Genomic DNA, 26,934 nt, shown 5'->3' on the forward strand with positions numbered 1-26,934 from the left:
AGTTGTGATGGATGCTGCCTGTGGGTCCAGAAGAATTTCCACCCCATAATTTCAATACTACCATAAAGAAATGACAGATTCTTGATTGGCAACAATTGCACGTGCACCATTCTAGTAGATTCTCCTTCCTATTGTCACACCAAGCTTCTGTTCACAATATAATTTCACTGGAGTTTTTCTGTGCAGCACTTTTAATCCTAGAGTGATTGATTATTAAGCCAACTAACAAACAGACAAAGATGACAAAGAAAGATTTTTTAGAGTTGCACTTTTATTTCTACAGGCAGAGGTACCTTTATAAAATTATGTTACAAAGAAATACACATTTTGTGGGTTTCTTCTTTGGACCATTTCAATATCATCTACTCTTCAGCGGCAGACTAATGAATAAAAAGAAAATGCAAATGGTTAAGTCAATACAATGAAAAGATTGCTTTTAAAATATTATTTATATTCTGACAAACAATGGAAATCATTACCAATACTTTTAGTTAATGTTTCTTAAGCTCCATTATTGATGCAATTTTAAAATCAGTTGCATCTAATGTACCTTCACACTTATGTCACGGCTTTTACTTCTAAGTTTGTTGACTTGAGACTCTGCAATGTCAGCACGTTCCTCGGCTTCCTCCAGTTCATGCTGCACCTTCCTGAACTTGGATAGGTGAATATTGGCCTGTTCCTCCTAAAGGGGAAACAGTAGAAGAAATAATCAGATTACAGGTTAGAATGTTGACCGCAGGAGAATGTAACTGTTCACTAGGATAATAGAAGTGTGAATCATTCACAAATGTTTTGACAAAAGAGATTGTGTGTTTGGAGTGGTGACCATCAGTTCCAATTCTGTGATCCACAAATTTTGATATCTGTCGTCCAACTATTCACAAGCTACACCACCTTTTTATTCTTTGTGAGGTAAGACTGAATCATGAATTAGTTTATCACATTGTTCTTATATATCTGAGACCTGAATTTGAATCCAGCCTAGATTGGATGAAAGTCTCTGTGCACTGATAGGGCATTACTTTGTGCAGTGTGTTTCAATATTTTCTTTATATCTGGGACTTCAGTCTACATGTTGACAAAGGAGAACATTTTCACTTTCTGAACTGCCTTATGACTTTTTACAGCTCTTTATTAGTATGTTCAATGCTTGGCTTACATCTCAAAAACAGGCACAATGCAGTCTAATTTCTGCGCCAAAATATTCCCATATGGTTGCAAAACAACATATGAAGTAGGTAATGAAGTAGGTGAAACTTCATAATTAGTTTTACAAGTTCCAAAAGAAATGCATTTGGAGTCTGGATTATAGAAAATGCAATCCTGATATTCAAAAAAGTGAAACATGAATCAGGAAATTATAATCTGACTCTACTGGGAAAAATGCTCGAGGGCATTGCACAGTGCTGTCCCCCAAAGAACAATAGGTCAAACCCCCACTCATTTCTAGAATTCTTTGAAAATATGGTGGATGAAGGTTACCCATTGGATTTCAGGAACCATGTGTAAATCTTTAAAACTCCAAGTCCAAGGGAAAACAACAAATTTGCCAGGTAAACTAAAAATTTCCTTGACAGTAGAGAGTTGAAGATGAAAATAAATGGAAGAGCACAGTCATGTGTGATTTCTGATCTGAATGCCATGTTCAAGGTTTCTTCTGGTCACAATGGTGTTGTAGTCAGATGACAAATATAAAAGGATATTAAATGCAATCACATCCAGGCCAATTAGCTTCAATATGCAATGGCACAATGAAAGGTAAAAAATTTCAATTAGATTAATATTTCACTGAAAGCATCTCCTGCTCAGTCTTACATTGTTAACAAAGAAGTAATAAAATTCTGAGAAATGTCTCAAATCATTTGAGTATAATAAAATTATTGTAATCTTTTATTGATGGTGAACCCATAATCAATATACTGTGCAATTTTTAGGTACCTTATTTCCAGAAAGTTTGGATGCATTTGACAATTCAGTTGATAATGACAGCAATGATTCTTTCCTTAATTCTGGGTTCAGAGACTAAGTAATGATTGAAGTTTACAAAGCTGAATATGTTCTTCTTGAACAAGATAGGATATGTAAATCAGTGAAAGGAGATGGCCTGATAAACTCAATGACCTACTATGTTTTCTGTATGAACAATTTTTTTGATATTCCTGACTTTCCTTTAGTGTGGATTGCATGAGTTCTTTACACTACAGAAAAAAATCTTGAATATTTGAAGTCTGTGGGCAGAATTTTACACCGGCCGGATTTTACGATCCCATCGTGGTCAATGGACTGTTGAATGGCTCACCACATTTCATGACACCACTCCCACAGAGATGGGGCCGTAAAACTTTAGCTTTATAAAATAATTTTTAAAAAAACATCTTGAAGGGTAAATTCAACTACAGTCCTAGTTACTTACAGTCTCCTCGCATTGCCGCTTGTAGGCCTTAACTTTCAGCTGCAGCTTGTCAACTAAATCCTGTAGTCTCAGAACATTTTTCTTGTCTTCTTCTGTCTAAATGATGCAAAAGAGGGAACAGTTATATTGTAAAAGTAATGATTACTACTAATTCCCACAATGACGTTCCTACTCCAAATAATGAACTTCTAAATACCTGGTAAGACAGTTCCTTGACTCTCCTTTCATATTTGCGGACACCTTTGACAGCATCAGTGCTTCGTTTCTGCTCAGCTTCCAGTTCATTTTCCAGCTCGCGCACCTAAACCAGTCACCAAATGGCATTAATTATTTTACATCCATGCAAGATTCATACTCCCGCTAAATTATGATTCTTGTTTTGTTGCTAAAACCTCAACTTCTTCGGCAAGCAGCATACAATAGTACAATCTTGTCGCTTACCCTAGCCTCCAGTTTCTGGAGTTGTTTCTTTCCTCCTTTCATTGCCAGCTGCTCAGCCTCATCCAGGCGGTGCTGCAGGTCCTTCACTGTCTGCTCAAGATTCTTCTTCATTCGTTCAAGGTGGGCACTGGTATCCTGTTCCTTCTTCAGCTCTTCAGCCATCATGGCAGCCTTGTAACCGTGAGGTAATGGGGCAAATCATTATTCACGCTTAAACTTGAAAAAGTACGAAGATAGCAACCGAAGTAAGACAAATCACCATTTGTGAAAATATAAATAAATAATTTAACTTCTGGCTTACATCTGTGATAGCCTTCTTTGCTTTTTCTTCAGCATTCCTTGATTCCTGAATTATATCTTCCATTTCAGTTTGGAGATGATTCAGGTCAGCATCCAGCTTCTTCTTGGTGTTGATGAGACTTGTGTTCTGCAGGAAAAATCAGTTTGTAAGAACTTGTTTTGTAGGATGTGTAAACTGCAAAAATAAAAAAGCTGCTGCCTCACTAATAACCCCATGGTTGGCAAATAGAAATCCAATTTAAAATTTACCATGGCTGTCTGCATTTTCCAGAGTTTGGGAATTAGACAATGAAAGGATGGCATGCGCTGCAGCCACCTGTCACTGATGTTCCTTCACACTAGCCGGCCAGGCTGCCCAGTTAATTGGGTTCCAGGTGGGAAATGGATCTAACAATGTTAATGAGATCCTGCCATTAACTTCAACAGAACCACCCCACCCAGCTTCCTCGGCGATCTTAGGCCTCCCCACATCCTTCCCAGGTTCAAACTGACATTAGTGTGTAGACAAACCTGAGAGTGCAGCAGCTGTACTCTCTCAGTGACATCAACAAGCTCTTGTTCAGCAATTTTGCGAGATCTATCTGTCTGTTCCAGTGCTGCCCTTATTTCTTCAATCTCAGCCTGCTGCAAGCCACTCCTGCGCTCAACCATGGCCAATTGCTCCTTCAAGTCTTCCTGGCTTCTGAGAGCATCATCCAGGTGTAACTGGGTATCCTGTTTACATGGCAGAAATACGATGAAAGCAGATATCCAGTAAACTGTAATATTTACATCATATTAACATAAATTAATAATAAGCTTTTTTAGTAAACTCTTAAGTAGTTTGACTATTCTAAAGCTGGTAGTTAGACAGATGCATTATATTTACTTTATTGACAGATGATCACACAATATTTAGAAGTAGATTAAAATTAACAATAAGTCAAAAATAAAAGCATTATTGAACAGACCTTTAATTGAACCTGCAAGTTTCTGAGATGTTTCTGAGCTTCTGAAGCTTGACGGTTTGCATGTCCCAACTGAATCTCCATTTCATTCAGATCACCTTCCATTTTCTTTTTGATTCTTAAAGCATCATTTCTACTCCTGACTTCTGCATCCAAGGTACTTTGCATTGTTTCTACAACTCTCTGGTGGTTCCTCTTCAGCTGATCAATCTCCTCATCTTTCTCTGCTATTTTCCTGTCAATTTCAGATTTGATCTGGTTTATTTCTAGTTGAATACGGAGGATTTTGCTCTCTTCATGTTCCAGAGAGGCCTATAATTTTAAAACATTTCACACAGTTAAAGTTATAAAAGCTGCTTGTACTCTCTGATACTAGTGTGCATTAAATTCATCTACCCTTCTAGACTATTACATTATTGGAACATAGAAACATAGGAATGGGAAGTCATTTAACCCCTGGAGCCTGTTCTGCCATTCAACGATATTATGATTAATCTGTGACCTAACTCCATATATCTGCCTTTGCCACATATCCCTTATGACCTTTAGTTCATAAATATTTATCAGTTTCAGATTTAAAATTAACAATTGATCCAGCATCAATTGCCATTTGCAGAAGAGATTTCCAAACTTCTATCACCTTTTGTGTTTAGATGTTACTTGATGATCAACTACCTAAGAAAGCTGGCTGTACTTAAAGTTGGTAAGCCACCAGGACCAGATCAGATGCATTCAAGGATACTGAAACAAACAAGGGTCAAAATTGTAGAAGCACTGGCAATAATCTTCCAATCCTCCTTAGATCCTGGATAGTGCTTGAGGACTGAAGAATTGCAAATTATAATTACAAAATTCATTGTTTAAAAAATGGTGCAAGGAAACTCCATAAACTACAGGCCAGTTAGTTTAACCTGGGTGGTGGAACGTCTTTAAAAAATGATAATCTGTGACAAAATTAATAGTCACTTGGGCAAGTATGGATTTTTTAAAGGAAAAGTGTTTAAGAAACTTGATTAAGTTTTGCAATGAGGTAACAGGTTGATGAGGGTAATGCAGTTGATGTGCTGTACATGGATTTCAAAAGGTGTTTGATAAAGTGCCATATAACTTGGGAGTATTGTGAACTGTGAAGAGGATAGTGAAAGACTTCAAGGGGACATAGACAGGCTGGTGTAAGGGGCGGATATGTGGCAGATGAAACATAATGTAGAGAAGTGTGAAGTGATACATTTTGGTAGGAAGAACAAGGAGGGTCATTATAAAATAAAAGATACAATTCTAAAAGGATTGCAGGAGCAGAGGGATCTGGGGCATATGTACACAAAGCATTGAAGGTGGCAGGCAAGTTGAGAAAGTGATTAAAAAGGCATATGGGATTCTGGGCTTTATAAGTAGAAGCAAGGATGTTACACTATGAAATACTGGTTTGGTCTCAGTTGGAATATTGCATCTAATTCTGGGCATCAAACTTTAGGAAGGATATGAAGACATTACAGAGAGTGCAGAAAAGAGTTAGAAGGATGGTTCCAGGGATGAGGAACTTCAGTTACATGGATGTATTGGAGAAGATGGGCAGTTCTCGTTAGAGAAAAGGCTATGAGGGGATTTAAAATAAATGTTCAAAAACATGAGGGGTCTGGACAGAGTAGATAGGAAGAAAATTGGTGGAAGGGTAGAGAATCGGGTGGGCATCAATTTAAATTGACTGACTAAAGATGGCATGAGAAAAAACTTTTTCACATAGAGAGTGGTGCTTAGGATCTGGAATACCCTGCATGAGAATATGGTGGAGACTGATTCAACTGTGGCTTTCAAAAGGCTTTCAATTTATCTGATGACAAAAATTTGCAGAGCTACAGGGAAAGGCTGGGGGAAGTGGGACTGACTGGGTTGCTCTTGCAGAGAGCTGGCATGGACACACAGTTGCCGAATGGCGTGCTTCTGTGCTGTACCCATTCTATGATTCTGTGCTTCTTTGATTTATGATTGTAATTGAACGTTAGCTTCCTAACATCAGTTTGCAAAAGTAAAAGTTGTGTAACTTGAGTTTTAAAAATGCATTTTGCAAAATGCATTTCAAAAACAGAAAACCATTTACCTGGTTCAGAGTTATGCTGTGTATAAATCCATCGGTTTATCTGTTAAGCTGAATGTAAAGAAAAACTATGCTTTGGAATGATCGTCCATAAATTACACTCAGTGGACACCATTTAGTGTGTTCTCTTTCAACTGATGACTTTTAGATCTTTCAATCAATTTTAATGCATGAGACAAGTGTTGCAACTCTTAGTCTATTTGATAAACACCATTATTCACAATTTCTATTATGTAAAGGTAAAAAAAATCATTAGTTTTACCTCTGCTTCCTCCAGAGCTGTCTGAATCTCACTCTTCTCCTGCTCAGCTGTCTTCTTTGCCTTTTCTATCTCGTGAAGGGCCTTGCCGCTTTCAGCCAGGTGCTCAGTCAGATCAGAGATCTCCTCTAGTTTATGAAAAAAAATTGCAAATTATACCTATTTTTGTGGTGATAAAACTAAAGTTACCAAAGCAATAAAAGGTTATACTCATGATGTGAGACTGATTCCTGAAGAGTTCAAAGCACAGTGAGTAAGAATGGAATTTTACTATAAATTTTAACAGTTATCTACATTCGTAAATGTCTAAAATGATAAGAAAGGTTTAAGATTTACGCTGCAGATTCTTGTTTTCTCGTTTAAGAGTTTCAAGTTGTTCCAGAGACTCCTCATATGCATTCTTCATCTTGAAGACCTCAGTACTCAGGCTGCGCGACTCCTTCTGAGCTGCTTCCAGTTCAGCCTGGCTTTCCTCAAATTTCTGTTTCCAGTCTGCCAGGATCTGTAGTGGACAATTGCAAAAGTGGCAATTTAAAGTATGAAAATGCAGTTCCATACCAATGCTGATGTGAGAGTATGGCGGAGTGTGGAGTACAGACTGCAAGACTGGGACTAAACTTTGGGATGCAACTCATATTCTGCCTGTCACAAGAGAACTTGAAGCATGCGTGTTTAAATAGAAGCGCAAAGGTCTGCTTCTGAATGACTACATTTTATTAAGCAGAGCAGGGGATCAGCTTTCTTATGATACTAAAAAGGTTCAGTACTAAATTTTAAAATATCCAGGAATGACAATGCACAGGTTGAGTGCATTTAAAACTTGTTTTTAAACAATGCAAGAGAAGTAAGCATTTCAATCCCTTGGGCTGAATTTTCTGTTTGGTGAGGGGGGGCAGGGGCAGAGCAGGAGCGGGCCTGATCACCACACTGCCATTTTATGCAGGCGGGCCAATTAAGGCCTGCCTAGCGTAATGCCCAACTCCCAAGGAAAGCTGGAGTGGGCAGACGGCGGCAGGAGTGCATTGTCCGCCAGGTCCAATGGTGGCCCAGCAGCCGGTTTATCAGAAGCGCCGGCAGCCTTTGCAAGGCTTTGCAAGACTTTACAATGTCAAGTGGAAAGGCTCATCAGAGGGCTTCTGGCGAGCAGGCCAGTCTGGAGGGTAGACCAGCGGAGCAGGCCAGGCTGGAGGGTAGGGCGGAGGGCCAGTGTGCCCCTTGTTTCTCAGATGACTGCCTTGCTGCCCTCCTCGAGGAGGTGCTAGTTCCCCAGGATGGGAGGAGGAGGAGGCCCCCTCACATGACGAAATGAGCCTGGGAGGAGGTGGTGGAGGTGGTGAGCTCCCGTGACATGGTGCGGCGCACCTGGACCCAGTGTTGCAAGCGCTTCAACGACTTGTTGCGCTCTGGCAGGGTGAGTACTGTGTTGGCATTAGTCCCTTAACCCAGCAGGTTGGCTTATCCCCGCTGCTGCCCACCCACACACCCCTCCCCGCCTCCTCCTCTCCCCACCCCACCACCACCAACACCCCCCCCCCCCCACCCACCCCTAACGTCTTAGTATAGGGACTGCAGTGAATTATTGACGGTATTTGTCCTTTGCTGGATGGGCAAGCAGATATTGGCCATGCTGAGGTCAGCCTGAGAGGGTGATGAAGAGATGTGTATTGCCCCCGCAGCATGTGTTACACTGAATCCCACAAGACTGGTTTGGGGGCAACCTGGAGGAGCTGCACCAAGGCGCTGTGTTTGAACTCCAGAAGATGTCCAAGTCAGGGTGATGAGATGCTGGGAGGGGAGCTTCAAGGTGGCAAGGCAATGAACCATCTGCTGTGTTCTGCATTCCACGTGCTTGCGCCTCCTTGCTATGGAAGAATATACCATGTGGTGCCCAATGTGATGTAGGGGGTGTGGGGAACAGACCTAGCATCTTTGTGTGAGTGTTCGGCAGCTGCAGGGTGAGGAGGCTCTGGAGCCCTGATATCTCCCTCTCTGGTTGGGGTGGGCCGTGCGCAAAGAGAGTCCATGTGCAATTTTCACTAATCAATGCTCGTCTCTCATTTTCAGGAGAAGAATTCTCATAACGCGGCAGAGCGTGTGAGGGCTGGCAGTGGCCAGGCGCAGATCGCCATTCTTAGCCGCTTCGAGCAGGAGGCCCTGGATCTGGAGAGGCGCCGTGCACCCAGGTCCACTGGTGTTAGTGAGGCTGAGGTGCCACAGCCAGGTATTTATGCCCAACAGTGAGGTCAGCATTGTTCTCCCAACAGCCATAGCTGTGCTGAATGTTAATTGATTTAATTTTGCAACATGGCTTGACCATTGCTGATGGAAGGATGAGCGCATAATGATCTGAGGGACAGGAATGCACATTGACGTTGTCTCCACGTTAACTGATCCACTGTCCTTGTTCTTCCTTTCAGCATCATCGGAGCATGGCCAGGAGGAGGAGCAGCAAATGCCCCCTCTCACACCTGAGGGGCCTGAAGTCTCACCAGCGTCACACTATTTCTGCGAGGCAGGCACCAGCACAGATACTAGCTCCTCAGTGGGAATTCGAACATCAGCTAGTGTCCCGGGGCACAATGATGAGGGTACTTTACAGTTGCTGGAGGAACTAGCAGAGACAGAGTGCCCATGGAGCAAGCAGTCGGAGAACTGCGGGGGACCAGGCACATGCTCAGTCAGTACCTGATGATGTGCCTCTGGAGTCGTCCACGATGCAGCAGGTGCAGGAAATGCGGCAGGGTGTGCGGGAGCATCTGGGGTAGATACATGAGGCTATGCTTGGCTTAGTCTCCGTGGTGGAGGAGTCTACGCGGACGATTGCCGAAGCTATGAGCCTCATGTCCGAGTGCCATGCGTTCTCCATGGAGAGAGTGGCTACTCTCGTGGAGAGGCTCCTCCAGGAGACACATCAGGGCTTCCTGGGGATGAGCTCAGACCAGCAAGCCCTCACATCGGCATTGACCTCAGCTGGTCAGTGCCAGTGTGGGAGATGCTCTGGGCATCAACTTTCCCAGCTCGGTGCCCATCCATCCAGGGTGAGCAGGGAGGTCTGAAGTGACCTCATGTCGGCGCAGCAGCTGCCTGGCGTCTCTGCGGGCACCTCTCAGGGTTCTCCAGATGAGGGTGGCAGCTCCTCTGCCCCTCTCCCAGTGACCATTGCATCTGGTGAGGCTGCGACAACTGGGGAGATGCCAGCTGTGAAACTGGGTTGGACATTCAGCTTTACTAACAAGGCCCTTAGTGACTGTTGCTAACCTGGCAGATTTTGCACTTAGGTGTAAAGTATCGAGTTTATAGCCCAGGCTTGTCCTGGTGGTCCGTCTGTGGTGTGCTAGATGAAGGTTCGTTGGATTAAAGCCTCCCTGGTGTCCCTGCCACCCTGGAATATGCCCGGGTCAGCATCTACTCCCTCAGCATTTCCCTTGTGCATGCTCATCCTTGGACTCATTGCTGGACTCATCGTGTGCGGCCGCAGACACTGTGTCCAAATGTCATCGTCCACTGCATCCTCCCTTTCCATCCCAAGATTGTGAAGAGCGCAACATGCTACCACTACTACCAAGACACGATCTGGGGGGTACTGGAGTGCGCCCCTTGAGCTGTCCAGGCATCGGAAGCGCATCTTGAGAAGACCGATGGTTCTCTCCACCACAGCCCTTGTGGAGACGTGGCTCCTATTGTACCGCTGCTCAGCTTCTGTTCTTGGATGGCGGAGAGGAGTCATGAGCCACCTTCTGAGGGGATAGCCCTTGTCACCCTGCAGTCATCCATCAAGCTGGGCTGGAGCACTGAAGAGCCCTGGCACCTGGGAGTGTCTGAGGATGTAGGCATCGTGGGAGCTGCCTGGGTACCTTGCTCAGACTTGTAGAATCAGCATCCTGTGATCACACACTGTCTGCACGTTCATGGAGTGGAAGCCCTTCCTGTTGACAAAGGCACCGGGTTCACCTGCTGGGACCTTGATGGCCACATGTGTGCAGTCCATTGCACCCTGGATGCAGAGGAAGCCAGCAATGGCCGCGAAGCCTCTGGCTCACTGTGTCTGGCTTGCCTGGTCCCAACGGTAGTGGATAAAGGTCAATGCTCGTCTGAACAGAGCGTCTGTAACCTGCTTGACACAAGTGTGCACAGCTGATTGGGAGACACCACAAAGGTCACCCACTGACCCCTAGAAGGAGCCAGATGCATAGAAGTTGAGGGCACCTGTGACCTTCAGAGCCACTGGCATGGGGTGTCCACCCACTCAGCTAACGGAGATCTCAGGTCGTATCATCTGACAGATGTAGTTGACTGTCTCCCTTGAGAGAAGGAGCCTCCTTCGGCACTGCACCTCAAACATATTGAGGTAGCTGCTTCTCCGCCTGTATACCCTGGCAGCAAGATAGTGGCGTCTTCTGCAGCTCCTTCTGTCTTGGACTACCTCTTAGCCCTACTCCCCTTGTGCCTGCGCCTGTCCTCCCAAAGTTGGCTCCCCTGGAGGGTGAATGTGCACTCCTGGCCGCCTCCCCCTTCTAGCCCTCTGTTCCTCCTCAGAGGAGCTGTCTCCAGTGGACAGTTCAGTTCCCATTCCTGGGGTAAGGGAAGGTTTCCTGAAACTTGCAGGCCCAGGCACTGTAGAGTGCTGACCTGAAGGTTAAGAGTCCAGAAAAAGCTGGTATGCATTTTGAAGTACTGCAGATCACACAGGCATGCTTCAAAAACTTTCAAAAATAAATGCTCGACAGTGCACACTCACAGCCCAGTGAGCCCTTTTATCCTGTACGTGGATGAGGTTAATACAAATGCGTCCTACCCGCCTGCCCATCGCATCCGTGTGTTGAGCCGAAGATTGCACGGGTGCCGAAAATTCAGTGTCAATCGGTGCCTCAAGGGCCTTAACTGGCCCGTTAATTAATGGCGGGCGCGCACCGGACATCATCGCGCACCCACCCAGCGAAATATCACAATGGCACGTGGTGATGTCGGGATGCTCACCTGATGTCACTGCGCGTCATTTTATGTGCAGATGTGTGGGGCCTGCCCCCGCATGCCAAAGGGAAAATTCAGCCCCTTGAGTTTGTTCCACTATCTTATTAGATCATGGCTGATCTGTGCTTCAACTTAATATACCCCCTTTTCTCCATATCCCTTGATAATTTTACCCCAACAAAAATCTATCGATTTCAGGCATAAACATTTTGATTTGGACAGCGTCCACAAAACTTTGGGGGAAGAGAGAATTACACTCCAGACATTGTGAAACTTAAATGTTATTAGATGGTTTCCTGGATGGCCCTGTCCATTCAAGGATCTGATCTAATCCTAACATATGCCAGACTTGTGTCTATCTACAGCTGATTTTATTTAATATTAATATGAAATTGGTATTATAAATAGAATTATAGAGAAGGGAAAACAATAATAAACATAATTACCTTGTCAAAGTTCTTCTGCTTCTTGTCAAGAGCTGCTGCTGCTGAATTTGCCCTCTCCACATCTATCATAAGATCCTCCACTTCATTTTGCAATCTCTGTTTTGTCTTTTCTAATGAAGCACATTTGGAGTTCACAGCCTCAATGTGTTCCTCTGCATCCTGCAGTCGCTGAGCAAGCTTTTTCCTGATAAGTACAAAACCAAAGATGTTGCAAAGACATTATCTTAAAAAACATGTTGCATGACACCAAATTCTCATTTTATTAAAACATACTTGGCCTCCTCCAGTTCCTCCGTGCGCTGGATCGCATCTGTTTCATATTTTGTTCTCCACTGAGCGACTTCGCTGTTGGCCTTGGACATGCCACGTTGGAGCTCAGCCTTTGCCTCCTGTTCCTCTTCATATTGCTCACGGAGCAAATCACAGTCATGGCGGGCGGATTGCAGAGCATGTGCCAAGGCGCCCTTAGCCTGAAGTAATTACCAAGTTGGTGATAAAATAATGATTAATATACATGTGATTATTACCGTGTTAATAAACTTTGATACTTTGCTTGTGGACCCAATGACTAGAAATTCACCACCTCTAATGGTAGCATTTTAGTTCAATTACTGGACAATCACATCACAAAATGTAATTTTTATAATGCTGCCAATTGAAGAATTAAAATTGATTATATATTTTCTTATAAACAAATATGAATTAGTAACTTAAGTCATTTTGATACCTTTGTTTCTTCCTCCAGCTGTCTCTTGAGCTCCTCAACCTGTTGAGTATATCCTTGTTTACCTCTTGTAAGCTGAGACACCATGGCTTCTTTCTCCTCCAACTGGCGATTCAGTTCACCTGTAAATCAGAAGAGATTACAAGCAAAAAAAAAATCATAAAATAACACATTTTCTAGATACCAAAAAATAAATGGTCGTGCCACTGCTAAATACCATTTTCTGTTGTGAGACGTGCTCTATGAGTTGATAAATCATTGATCAAACGTTGATGCTCATCATGTTTGGTCTTCAGTTCGCTGACCTGGTCCTCAAGAGTCCGGGACACTTTCTCAAGGTTTGCCTGAAAGCAATATATAGAATTCTCAAAGGATGTGAGACCAAATGGACACCAACTATTAAGCATAACTATATGAAGGGATAGGTTTTAGCAATATTCAGAGCCATACCTTGTTTTTAGACACTGATTCCATATTGCTAGCAAGGTCATCAATTTCCATCTTCAGCTCACTCTTTTCCTTCTCAAGCTTCTGTTTCACACGTTGCAGGTTGTCAATTTGTTCCCCAAGCTCTGCGACACTATCAGCCTGTTTCTTACGAAGAGCAGCAGCCGTGGCTTCATGCTGTAGGGTGGATTCTTCCAGATCGCGACGCATCTTCTGAAATTCTGCTTCCCGTTTCTTATTCATTTCAATCTGTGCTGCAGTTGCACCGCCAGCTTCTTCTAGTCGTTCACTGATCTCCTCAAGTTCCCGGGAAAGATCAGCCCTTTGTTTCTCAGTCTTGGCACGAGAGGCACGTTCAGCTTCAATTTCTTCTTCAAGCTCTTCAATACGGGCCTAAAATAAATATTCATTGATTATAATCTTAGAAAAAGTAATACAGTTCATGAACATAACCTTTACAAAGGAAGCATCGATAATTTTACTGGACACATAAATCACCTGTAATTCTTTGATCTTTTTCTGCAGTTGGGAAGCCAAAGCCTGCTCATCTTCAACTTTGCTTTGAAGTTGGCTGATTTCAAATTCCTTCCTTTAATAATGAGTGAAAAATTAAACTACATCAATCAATTATGAAACTTCTGTGTTATTAATGAACTCACAGCAGAAAGGTTTTTTGCTGACATGCTTGACTAGGTAATATTTAAAATGCAACCTTAATCCCTGATTAACACAATATTACTCCCAATGAATGACCCTCTTGTTTGAACAGTGACATTAGCCTACATACACTAATTCGATGACTAATGTTTCATAAGATCATGCTAATTAATGGAAATTCCCTGTCAATGTCTCCAATAATCTAATCAATAGGACAGATGAGTTAAGAATTCCAGCAAAGGAATGTGCACAAAAAGTAAGCTAAATACTGACTTTTTCAGCTTCTCATCCAGTTGCTGCTTCTCATTCTCCAAATCCATTATGGTTTCTTGTGACAACTTCAAGTCACCTTCAAGCTTCCTCTTAGAGCGTTCAAGATCCATGCGAAGTTTTTTCTCCTGCTCTAGAGAACCTTCAAGCTTTTGAATGAGAAATGAACTTTTATTAGAATTTGCATCAATCTCAGTATCCTCAAACCCATTTGACCTAGTTGTGTTTAGGAACACTTACATCATCAACTTGTTGCTCCAGCTTAGTCTTTGCTTTGGTCAGAGTGTTGACTTTGTCCTCCTCTGCCTGAAGGTCATCCAAAGTCTGTTGATGGGCCTCTTGGAGGGCTTTCTTTTCCTTAGTTACTTTAACGATACTTTCATCAAGACTAGCCATCTCTTCAGTGAGGTTTTTAACCTTCATTCATCAAATATAAAACATACAGAAGCATTTCATGAGCATAATAAACAGTTGTGAACATTCTGCCATGGGTTATGGATCGATAATACATTTAAAAAATCATCTATTCATACCTTGTTCTCAGTGGCATGTTTTTCTTTTTCAACTTTGGCTAAAGTGAGTTCCAAGTCATCAATATCTTTCTTCAGTTCTGAACACTCGTCCTCCAGTTTTCTCTTCTTAGCTGTAAGTTCAGCATTTATCTCTTCTTCATCTTCCAATCTTTCATTAGTTTCTTTCACTTTAGCCTCCAGTTGAATTTTATTTTTAATTAATCCTTCACATCTTTCTTCTGCATCTGCCAGAGTTTCACTTTCCTGCACAAAAGTGATACAGTTAATTATAACAGGCAATGTTTTTATATAGAGATAAAAACAAATATAAAAACAAAAAACTGCGGATACTGGAAATCCAAAACAAAAACACAATTACCTGGAAAAACTCAGCAGGTCTGGCAGCATCGGTGGAGAAGAATAAAGTTGACGTTTCGAGTCAACTCTGTTCTGCTGAAGGGCCATGAGGACTCGAAACGTCAACTTTATTCTTCTCCGCCGATGCTGCCAGACCTGCTGAGTTTTTCCAGGTAATTCTGTTTTTGTTTTCAATGTTTTTATATGTTGTATACAAATTTACTATATTAAAATGATAAACATTGGTACCGCTTGGACTTGGAGTTGCAGATCATTCTTTTCCTGTACAATAGCCACCATTTTCTCTTCTAATTCTTTCCTCCGTGCTTCAGATTTGACAAGCGCCTCCTTAGTTTTCTCAAACTCATCTTTCATATTCGCCATTTCCTTCTCAGTTTCAGCACTCTTCAGAAGAGGTTTGATCTTGAAATACAATTGCATCCATGGCCAGTGTTTGACATTTGTGAAGGAACGGATGTTGTACTGCAGAGTGTACAGTGCTTCCCTGTAGAATACAGATAGGGGAGCACAGTCCATAACAATCATTTTATAGATTTTGCATCAGAAGAAACTCGTGTATTATATAAAATATATTTTTCTGAAAAAATTATTTTTGATGTTCATATGTAATGATGTTTACCTCCTTTCCATCATTTTCTTAAATTCAACTCGCATTAAGTATCCACGGCACATAGCCTGTGTGCGGGTAATGAGTTGTGCCAACTTTTCATCTCTCATCTCTTCAAGTGTACCCAAAAGACCAGCCTTGAAGAACACCTTAAACAATAGCACAAGTTTTTGTTTTAATTTATTAAATATTCGACATGGAAAATAAGTTACTAGTTACTGGATTGGACACTAGAAAATAATTTAGCCTGTCCTTTCCACTTTTTGCCATTGTATTGTCCCTATCTCATATAGCTCTGTGTGTGCAGTGGGGAGAGGCATGGTTCTCAAACTAAGTTGAAAACTGAGCTTCCCTTAGGGGACATTGTTAAGTTTTATCAGCCCATCCATTTCACACTGAAAAAGTTAAGTTTGAAGTTCTCTTACCTTAGTGTGTCCAAACTTGTACTGTGTATGATCTACATCAATAGATCCCAGTAGCTTCTCAGAAGCCTTCTTGCTATCAATGAATTGGCCTTCAGGAATGGCACTTGCATTAAGAATCCTGTATCTGTTGTATTAAAAATATATATATGTTAGTTTCCTCCCCTATTTCAGCCACATATATACTCATCATTTTGATGTGACAAAAACCGATGTGTAGTTTTTGAGATTAATTACCTTTGCTTGAAGTCACCATAGACGATCCTGCTTGGGAATCCCTTTCTGCAGATTCTAATACCCTCCAGCACACCATTGCACCTAAGCTGGTGTATGACAAGGGAGTTCTCCATAGCACCTGATGGGTGTAACATAACAATTATCAACAGAATAAGGAGGGTGAACGTTTTCATGACCTTCTGTTCATTTTAAAAACAGACATTTGCAATCATTACAAATTTTACAGGTGATTTATTTTTTCCATAAGAAAACAAGGCATTATTTCACATAGTGTAGTGTATAGGTAGGGAATGACACTTGCCTGGTGTCTTTGTCTCATTCGGGATTAAACAGCGCACAAAATGTGGATGTGTAGTTCTCAGGTTAGCCATCAGCTTGCCTAAGTTTTCCTATGAGGTGAACAAGAAAGTAATATTGATCTCCAGTTTTGTTCCATGGTATTAACAACAACAATAAAAGACTGACCTACTCATTAATCATATTTAACACACTTGACTAATGTTTTGCTCCCTCACTCAAATTTATTAACACTTAGTTCATTACATATTGTAAATGTACATGTCAGAGAAAATCATACCCTAAACAGAGCAGATACTGTCTGGAAGGAAGAGCCCTTCTTTTTGCCACCTTTCTTGGCTCCAGCTTCTGTTATAAAGAAGCAACAAATATGTTTGTTTTAAACTGATTAGAAAACAGAAGAATACAATGTTAACAAAAAGGAATATTCATATTTGAGTGTAACAGAATTTTACCTTCAGCGGTTACAGCATAAAGATGACCCAGTAGTTTCACTGATGATTTCTGGAATAGTCCAGTTACAGTTTCATTCAGGGGGTCCTTGTTCTTGTCCAGCCAGCCAGAAATGTTGTAATCCACAGTGCCAGCATAATGGACCAGTGAGAAGTGAGCTTCAGCCTTTCCTTTGGCAGGCTTGGGTTTCTGGAAGTTGTTTGACTTACCAAGATGCTGATCATACAGTTTATTCTTGAAAGAAGTGTCAGAGGCCTTGGGGAACATGCACTCTTCCTCCAGGATTGAGAAGATACCCATGGGCTGGGGTAATGACAAAGTTTATTACCATTGAGACATTGGAACTGATAAAATGATGTCTATATAAATGTATTTCAATTCTAATTAATGTTTTGTGTGATGTTACTGACCTTCTCAATGAGTTCAATGCAAGCAGCCAGGTCCATACCAAAGTCAATGAATTCCCATTCAATTCCTTCCTTCTTGTACTCTTCTTGTTCCAGAACAAACATGTGATGGTTGAAGAACTGCTGCAGTTTCTCATTAGTGAAGTTGATACATAACTGTTCCAAGCTGTTGAACTGAATATTTAGAGCAATTTAATGTCTTATTTAATCATTGGATTGCCTTTTCAGTGCTGTTAATCTTAAATAATTTATTCTGTTGATATTTATGTTTCTGATTCTTACATCAAAAATTTCGAACCCAGCAATATCCAGCACACCAATGAAAAACTGTCTGGCCTGCTTTGTGTCCAATTGCTGATTGATACGGACAACCATCCACAAGAACATTTTCTCAAAAATTGATTTGGAAAGGGCACCAACCGCATTGTAGACCTGAAAGAATACAATATCATTTTAGCCAAAAGCAGCACCTTAAATTAAATGTATTAAACACTAACAGAAATGCAAAATATTGCAGATGCTGGAAATCTGAAATAAAAACTGGAAATATTCAGCCGGTCAGGTATAATATGTGCAGAGAAAACAAAGGTCAACAATTCAGGTCAATGACTTTTCATTACATCTTCTGAAAGGTCATTGGCATGAATCATTAACTCTTGTTTCTCTCTCCACAGTTGCCACACAATCTGCTGAACATTTCCAGCATTTTCTGGTCTTATTTTAAACAATATAAATATTCACACACCCGTATTATTTTGCTAGAATTCTTGGAAACTGTACCTGCTGAACAGTTTGACCTTTGGTCACAAATTCATTGCCAACCTTCACCCTTGGATAACATAAAGCCTTTAGCAAATCTGCAGAGTTGAGGCCGGTCAGGTAAGCAACTTTGTCGCCATCTAACAAAATATAAAGGAGAATTTGATTTTATTTGTGTCTAACATACAATTTGTATTTGGAATACTGTTGTGCAATAGACACAGATAAATAATATTTTCTTTTGTTTAATTAAGGGACCTTATATATAGGTTAACCTTGAGATCAGCACCCACCCTTTCTCAATGCAATATTCTGGACAGTAATGCTACACAGATGTCAGCAAGATAAAAGCAAATAATTGTTACAATCCTCCAGAATATCTGTGTTCCTCCAATTCTGGCCTCATGATTATCCTTGATTTTAATCACTACACCATTGTCAGTAGTGCCTTCAGCTGGGCCCTAACCTTTAGAATTTCCTCCTTAAACCTCTTTGTCTCTCTCTTGCTCACTTTCTTTCTTTGAGAGGCTCGATAAAACCCATCACTTTGAACAAGATTTTGGTCAAGTGCCCTCAATCTCCTTATGGAACTCTGGGTTGAATGTTGTTTGGTAATGCTCCTCTGAAGGACCTTGGGATGTTTTATTGTGTAATTGCTACTGTATAAATACAAATTGTTGTTATATTTCTTTTTATGCAGGGTAAATGGGATTTAGAAGTTGGTTTCAGTTAGATGTGACTTGAAAAGAATTCCTTCTGTTATTTGTCAGGGGTTAGCCAAACTATCAGCTATCCTGAATCATTCACGTTTTCAAATGGGAGCTGGTAATTTCTTGTCACCAGCATATGTGTGCAGAAACCAATGAGGTCAATGCTGGTGGACAACAATCAAAATTGTTCGGAGGAAACCCAAACCAGGGTAGTCAGTTTTCATTCAACAGGACCACTCTCTCCAACTTACAGAAATAATGGTATGACATTGCAGGGTAGAAATATCAAAGAAAAGTCTCAAAGATTTTAGCTTGGAGATACAACACGTTTGTTGGCAAGTAGTGCTCAGCATGTTGTAACTGGTTAGAGGGGCAGTGGTCTCTATTTCTGCTGACCCAAATACTACACCACAAGCGAACAAATTACTAGAGTAAGACAGAAGATGCAGGAAGTGCAATCCAGACTTAACAATAATTCCATGAGTGATATAGTTCCAAAATATTACAAAACAACTTGCGTATAGTTTAGACTGTAAATTGAAATAAACTGCACTTGATTGATTCATATATTATTTTGAATTTATAAATCCTAGTAAATATAGTAGCGAAGGGAGACATGTGAAAATGTTACCTTCTGTGCCATCAGGCTCGGCTTGCTCCTCGCGCGGTTTTTGCTTGAATTTCATGTTACCAAAGTGCATTACTGCACCAGTGAGTTTGTAGATACCCCATTTCTCATCACTTTCGAAGCCCAGGATATCGATAGCACTCTTTAAATTCAAACAATTGGGTTACAATCTAACAAAAAGGCTCACATGCTTAAACTTTCTAAATTTACTATAAGTAAAACATCTCAGATTTCATAGAGTGATTCATATCATGAGGGGTCTGGTCAGAGTGGTTAGAGAGAAACAGTTACTACTCAGGAAAGGATCAAGAAACAGAGGGCACAAGATTTAAGATAATTGGCAAAAGAAGCAATGAAGACAAGAGGGGAAACATTTTCAGGCAGCCAGCGGTTAGCATCTGGAATCGCATGGCCTGAGAGTATGGTGGAGGCAGGTTCAATGGAGGCATTCAAAAGGGAATTAGACTGTTACCTAAAGAAGAAGAATGTACAGAGTTTCTGGGAGAAGGTGAGGAAATAGTGAATTGCTTATTTGGAGAGCTGGTGCAGACATGATGGGCTGAATGGCCACCCACTGCACTGCAACAATTCTTTGATTCTGAGATCTTCATGTTGCATCTTACACCTCAAAATTTTCTCACCTTTAACTTTCTTATTGATACTGTGGAAAAGCACGGCAGGCATAACTTTCCTTCATATTGTCCTTATTTTGTTACATTTCATATCATCTCCATTCTGGACACAATGATTTGAGAACAAAATGAGCTATAGGAGCTGGTTACCTAAATGCGCACATGCCTTAAGATCGATGAGTTGGAATAAGAAAATACAACTAAAGATGATACTTACATCAGTTGCTATCAATTCCTCCGTATCATCAATACTGCTGACACTAATCTCACCCTGGCTGATGAAGTGATAATCATAGGGGTTGGTGGTAATGAGACAAGCCTCTGCAGAAAGCAAAACAAATGTTCCGTCAGAAGAATTGTGATTAACCAAATGGAGGTTCCATGTTACCCAATTTAAAAGTCAGGCTTTCCCTCTTCCATTCAGCCAACATGTCAAATTCAGTTTTAAATCAACATTGGCCTGGTATTCACTGTACTAACACACCATTGAAACCACTATAGACAGGAAATATATTTATAAAATGTAAATCTGATAAAGTTGAAAGCAAAGTATGAAAATAATATCATTAAACTAGAAGTGATAATGAATGCAGCTTGGAACTGAATGTGTATCTGGGAGTTTGGTGAGTGAAGGAGTTAGGTGAAGAGGGGAAGGAGGTGCCCCTTTCCTTTTGATTTTTCACCCTGTAGGAATTGGTTCTTACTCTACTACAGGGAGAGAAACTAGCACTAGGGAAGTGGTACTGAGCAAATTGTTGGAGCTGTGGGCTGACAGTACCTGGTCCTGATGGACTTCATCCCAGGGTCTTAAAAGAAGTGGCTAGTGAGGTAGTTAATGTATTAGTTTTAATTTTCCAAAATTCCCTGGATTCGGGGAAGGTTCCAGTAGATTGGAAAATAGTGAATGTAACTCCTTTATTCAAAAAGGAGAGCAGAAAACCACAGGTCAGTTAGCTTAGCTTAGTCATAAGGAAAATGTTAGGGAGCTATTATTAAATATTTTATAGCAGGGCACTTGGAAAAATTCAAGGTAATCAGGCAGAGTCAACATGGTTTTGCGAAAGGGAAACCATGCTTAACCAGTTTAGTGGAGTCCTTTGAAGAAGTAGCATAAGCTGTGGATAAAGGAGGACCAGTGGATGTACTGTACTTCGATTTCCACAAGGCATTTGATGAAGTGCCACATCAAAGGTTATTGTGATAAATAAAAGTTCATGCTGTCAGGGGTATCATATTGGCTTGGATAGAAGGTTGGCAAGCTAACAGGAAAGAGAGGGTAGGCATAAATGGGTCTTTTTTCTGATTGGCGAGATGTAATGTGTGATGTGCCACAGGGATCAGTGCTGGGGCCTCAACTTTTCACAATTTGTATAAATGATTTGGATGAAGGGACCAAAGGTATGGTTGCTAAATTTGCTGATGACGCAAAGATAGGTAGGAAAGTAAGATGTTAAGAGGACATAAGGAGGCTATGCATGGAGGATAAGCATCTGGGCAAAGATCTAGCAAATGAGATATAATGTAGGAAAATGTAAAATTTTCCATTTTGGCAGGAAAAATAAAGAAGAAGCACATTAGCTAAATGGTGAGAAATTGCAGAGCTCTGAGATGCAGAGGGATCTAGGTGTCCTAGTGCATAAATCGCAAAAGACTAGTATGCAGGTACTGCAAGTCTTTAAGAAAGCTAATAGAATGTTATTATAAATGCAAAATACTGTGGATGTTGGAAATCTGAAACAAAAACAAAAATAGCTGGAAAAATTCAGCAGGTTTGACAGCATCTGTGGAGAGGACTACAGTTAACGTTTCGAATCTGTATGACTCTTCATCAGAACTAAGGAAAAATAGAAATGAGATGAAATATAAGCTGGTTGAGGGGGTTGGGACAAGTAGAACTGGATAGAGGGCCAGGGATAGGTGGAGGCAAAGAAGAGATTGCCAAAGATGTCATAGACAAAAGGACAAGGGGGTGTTGACGGTGGTGATATTAACAATGGAATGTGCTAATGGTGACATTAAGGGTAGAAAGCAGGATGACCAAGTGAGAGATAGCCCTAGTGGGGGTGGGGTAGGGAGAAGGGCTAAAAGGTGGAGATAAAACAATGAACGGAAATACATTTAAAAATAATAGGACAGAGTTCATGATCTGAAGTTGTTGAACACAATGTTAAGTCCGGAAGGCTGCAAAGTGCCTAATCGGAAGATGAGGTGCTGTTCCTTTTTCTTTTCCAACCTATTTATTATTTTTAAATGTACTTCCATTCATTGTTTTATCTCCACCTTTTAGCCCATTTCAATCCCTTCCCCCTACCTCACTGCCACTAGGGCCATCTGCCACTTGCTCGAGCTGCTTTCTATCCTTAATGTCGCCATTAGCACATTCCAAAGCTAATATCACCATCGTCAACACCTCTTTGTCTTTTGTCTATGACATCTTTGGCAATCTCTTCTTTGCCTCCACCTATCAATAGAATGTTATTGTTTGTTGTGAAGGGAATTAAATACAAAACTAGGGAGGTTATGCTTCAGTTATACAGGGTATTCGTGAGACCACATCTGAGGTATTGTGTACATTATTGGTCTCTTTATTTAAGGAAGGATGTAAATACATTGAAGCAGCTCAAAGCAGATTTACTAGACTATACCTACCTGGAATGGGTGGGTTGTCTTATGAGGAAAGGTTGGACAGGCTTGGCTTGTATCCGTGGGAGTTTAGAAGAGTAAGAGGCAGCTGGATTGACAGGGTGGATGTGGAGACGATGTTTCCTCTTGTGGGAGAATCTAGAACTAGGGGTCATTGTTTCAAAACAAGGGATTGCTCGTTTCAGGCAGAGATGAGAAGATTGTTTCCTCTTAGGGGGCTGAATCTTTGGAACTCTCTTCCTCAAAAGCCGGTGAAAGCAGAGTCTTATGAATATTTTTAAGGCAGAAGTAGATAGATTCTTGATAAGCAAGGAGATGAAAGATTATCGGGGTCGGTGGAAATATGGAGTTGAGGTTGCAATCAGAGAAGCCATGATCTTATTGAATGGCAGAGCAGGCTCAAGTGGCTTACTCCTGCTCCTAATTTGTACATTCATACATATGTTTGTATATTCACATAACAGCAGATTTTATTTAAACTGATCTATTTATAGGATGAGATTAAGGTATATTGCAAATATCAATGGGCTGGAATTAATCCTTCACACATTAGCAAAAAAGAATGAAGGTAGCGAAAACTTCCATCCTTACCAACAATTTCTGGTTTGTAGTTGGTCATCATCTGGTAGAAAATGTGGTAACTCCTTTCTGCTTTTAGCTGGAATGTTACTCTGGATTTTTCCAGTAGATCTAGAGAGAATGTACACATACAAATATCGATTCACTGAAGAACCAGTGTGTATATCCAAAAATTAAATTATGGCTGACATTTGCAAATCAAATTCTACCGAACTTACAGGTTTCAATATCAGCAGAAGACAGTTTCCCAGTGGTGCCGAAGTGAATTCTGATGAATTTACCCTGGAATGTAAAGATGATTTAAAGCATGATTTCACAACAGGTACACAATATAATTTCTACTATTGAACCATTCTGATTGTTACACTTGATTGCTTACAAATGTCCTGCACACCAGGGGCTACAATCTATGCAACTGCAAGAAATGTTCAAGAAACTTACGAAGCGAGACGAGTTGTCATTTCTCACTGTCTTGGCATTACCAAAGGCTTCCAGCAATGGGTTGGCCTGGATGATTTGATCCTCCAGAGACCCCTGCAAAAATACTTTTGATTAGTACAAATTGGAGCATTCACCAAGTCAAGAAATGAATTCCAACTAAACAACCAGAAATTGCCGAATTTTACTGCATCAATTTTCTTTTTTTACCTTTCCAGATGCCTGAGTTTCCTTCTTCTTTCCTGCGTCACCACCAGAAGTCGCAACTGATGCAAAGTACTGGATGACACGTTTCGTGTTCACAGTCTTTCCGGCACCAGATTCTCCGCTGGACGGGGCGAGGGTAGAAGAGGAAGGAATCGAGAATTACCGGATTAATACAGCGATTTGAAAGACGAGAGTCAATTGCAATTCTACTTGTTAACAACCAACCTCTGTGGGGATATATTAAACCAGCAACACTTACGTGATCAAAATGGACTGGTTTTCACGATCTGTAAATAAAACAAACGCAAGATCAACCCTCAAAGTGCAGAAAACAGAGAATGTACATAAATTTATTCTGTGGTTCCAATATTTAACAAGAATAAAAATAATTCCGTGCTGAACAGGAGAAAACAATCCCTACAATACTCACCAGTTAACATGAACTGATAGGCGTTGTCAGAGATGGAGAAGATGTGTGGAGGAGCCTCTTGACGCTTCTTGCCTCGGTAACCCACCACTACCTCCGGGTTGTACACTGGCAGCCACTTGTAGGGGTTCACGGTGACACAGAACAACCCAGAGTAGGTCTAAAGTAAGAGAAAACGTGCCTTATAACTAAGTACCATTAATTTATTCAATTATGGCTTTCATTTTGGAATTGACAAGTGCGTGCAGGACCAAAGGGGCCTGGTGATTCTCAAAGGCAAATATTTGAAGACAGCAGGACAAGTTAAAGTGCAGTTCTCCATGGGTTTAGAGTACAAAAGCCAGGAAGTTCTGCTAACCCTTTATAGATCTCTGGTTAGGCCTCAGCTGGAGTGTTGTGTTGAATTTACTTTAGAGGATTTCAAGGTCTTGGAGTGAATTCAGAGGCGATTTACTGACCCGCTATTGCGGATGAGGGACTTCAGTAACGTAGTGAGACGGGATAAACTGGGATCTTTCTCATTACAGCAAAGAATGTTAAGGGAAGATTCAACAAAGGCATTCAAAATTACAAAGAGATTTAACGGAGTAAATCAGGGAAATTGTTTCTATTGGCAGGAGGGCGGATAACCAGCATTAGCAGAAGGACCAGAGAGTAAGTGAGTGTTCATTTTATATACAAAGTGTCATTGGGACGTGTACTGTACTCCCTGAAAAAGAGGTGAATTCGGAGTCAATATTCACTTTAAAAAGAGAAATGCAAAAAATGTGCAGCTCTGTGGGTAAAGAGCAGGGACAGTGGCACTCATTGGATTGCTCTGGGCTGAAGCCACTGTACTTACATAGATCATCCAGGCTGCGTAACGCTCTTTGAGGTTATACAGCACAGACGCTTCATTCAGATGGGTCAACATGGCCATGTCCTCGATTTTATCGAACTTTGGAGGGTTCATTGGGAAGACTTGGTCTTCTTTAACAGTTACTGTCTGAAAAATAATCAACAGACCTACCAGGTTATTCAAGGAAACATGGCATGCAGACAGCAAAGTACTTCAGGATGATCCATTTATTTTCAACTCACTCTCTTGTCCAACAGAGTCTCCACAGTGGCTTTACCACCCTCTTTGCTCTTGATTGTACCTTTAACGTACAATTCTTTGGTATCGAACACAAAGCAGGCAGATTTAGCATCGAATGGTCGGTTCTGAGCTTCGAGCCTCTCCTTATCGGGTTTACGCAGGTAGACCGCCGCCTCGCCAAACACTGCCATTTCCGCGTCCCCCATGGCTTCGGTTTACTGTTCAAACAACATTGGTGCATATTTATAAATGTTACCAATTTAATCCATTGTTTTTTTATTTAAACAACTCAATCGGTGCTAAAATGTGTCCCACCTAAATTAAAATCTCCCGGCATCATGATATTGCATTCAGACCCTTCCAACAATTCTGCTAAAAACCGCATTCTCCAGTGTGAATTCGGATTAGCACCCCGTTCTGTGCCGTGTGAATGCAGTGCGTCAGTCTCACTGTATTCGGGAATTTCTGCTCCTGTTAGCTACTTTCCAACAGGTTTTAAGGATATTCAAGGGTTGTTGGAGTTGCAGTGAGACAGCTATCAGTTGTATAAAATATATTTGCTCAGTCTGATTGAGGCATGCATTAATTTTACTCATCAAACCTCAAATACTTTCCAGTGTTTAAACTAGGTTGAGTTCCATCTGTTTTATCCGCCAGGGCTTACATGGACGTTCTTACTCTGTTGCTCCCTGGAAAACTTTAGTGTGTGTCTGTGATTGTAAATTGTCACTGAAATACGACAGTTCCTTTCCTCCCTACCAGCCGCCCCCATTGCAGCCGCCAATGGATTCAACAAGTGAATCCTCCCCACTCCCTCCACCAGCTCCTTTTCTGCTTTTAACACAGAATCACAGAATTGTTACAGCGCAGGAGGAGGCCGTTCGGCCCGTCGTGTCTGCGCCGGCTCTCCCAGTGAGCAATTCACTAAGTGCCATCCAACCGCCTCTCCCCATAATCCTGTAACCCTCCCCCCATAACCTCCCCATAATCTTCCTCTTCAGATAAGGATTACATTCGGATCATATTCAGACATGTAGTATAAGTGCCTGCTACATGGTTGCAAACATGCATATCAGTGCTTTGCTCGATAAAACCCAAGCGATATGTCAACTGTGCTGAAATGGAGGCGTCAAACTCCCTGGCAAAGTCCTAATATATTCGTTTTAGTGATATTGTGGGCCCATACCTGGAATATCTCCGCACACCAACAGAAAAACGGCTCCCGCAGCGGCTGCACTGCAAAATGAATAATGGTAAAATATTAGCTTGATATTTAATTAAACAAGTTATTTTATCTCTAAACTACTGAAATTGCGGTGCACGTCATTTTTCAACTTGCTGGTATAAACCAATTTTTTTTTGCATCAGGAAGAGTCATATTCTCCAGTGATATCACAGCAAGCGAATGTTAAGACCCGTGAATGATGCATTTACAGCATGACTATTCAAAATACTGGCGACAGCATCTTTGTTAATGAGAAAGCCAGCAATATCCCTTGAGTACGTACGGTGAGACTGAGAGGGTGGGTGATTGGTGACACCCCCTG

The 26,934-nt window shown here is 41.3% G+C and overlaps 1 protein-coding gene across 1 annotated transcript; it reads right to left on the reverse strand.

Annotated features, from left to right (window-relative positions):
* Positions 1-251: 251 nt before the first annotated feature.
* LOC121293605 (myosin-4-like) lies at positions 252-25,593 on the reverse strand. The gene is made up of 39 exons (XM_041216697.1): positions 25,390-25,593; positions 25,151-25,294; positions 24,313-24,469; positions 24,142-24,169; positions 23,886-24,003; positions 23,679-23,771; positions 23,456-23,519; positions 23,250-23,348; positions 20,233-20,336; positions 19,387-19,525; positions 18,067-18,185; positions 17,569-17,718; positions 17,290-17,460; positions 16,882-17,182; positions 16,707-16,774; positions 16,431-16,518; positions 16,130-16,247; positions 15,896-16,019; positions 15,483-15,619; positions 15,092-15,347; positions 14,507-14,749; positions 14,214-14,390; positions 13,977-14,122; positions 13,545-13,635; positions 13,050-13,439; positions 12,817-12,943; positions 12,603-12,721; positions 12,149-12,345; positions 11,876-12,059; positions 6,795-6,960; positions 6,462-6,586; positions 4,108-4,416; positions 3,668-3,871; positions 3,159-3,284; positions 2,858-3,028; positions 2,613-2,717; positions 2,417-2,512; positions 551-685; positions 252-380 (listed from the first exon to the last, which is right to left on the reverse strand). Exons 1-39 carry the CDS (start codon positions 25,591-25,593, stop codon positions 363-365), a joined length of 5,811 nt encoding a protein of 1,936 aa, XP_041072631.1. The 3' UTR covers positions 252-362.
* Positions 25,594-26,934: the final 1,341 nt, after the last annotated feature.

The sequence above is a fragment of the Carcharodon carcharias genome, chromosome 22 (genome assembly GCF_017639515.1).
Source record: "Carcharodon carcharias isolate sCarCar2 chromosome 22, sCarCar2.pri, whole genome shotgun sequence".
NCBI classification, from domain to species: Eukaryota; Metazoa; Chordata; class Chondrichthyes; order Lamniformes; family Lamnidae; genus Carcharodon; species Carcharodon carcharias.

Bases quoted from the DNA above. Each gene is read 5' to 3' on its own strand.
- LOC121293605 (XM_041216697.1), bottom strand. From the start codon at position 25,593: ATGGGGGACGCGGAAATGGCAGTGTTTGGCGAGGCGGCGGTCTACCTG. The intron at 25,295-25,389 runs GTGAGTTGAAAA...ATTATTTTTCAG, and splicing joins AGACTCTGTTGGACAAGAGA to ACAGTAACTGTTAAAGAAGA. The intron at 24,470-25,150 runs GTAAGTACAGTG...CTCTTACTTTAG, and splicing joins ACGCAGCCTGGATGATCTAT to ACCTACTCTGGGTTGTTCTG.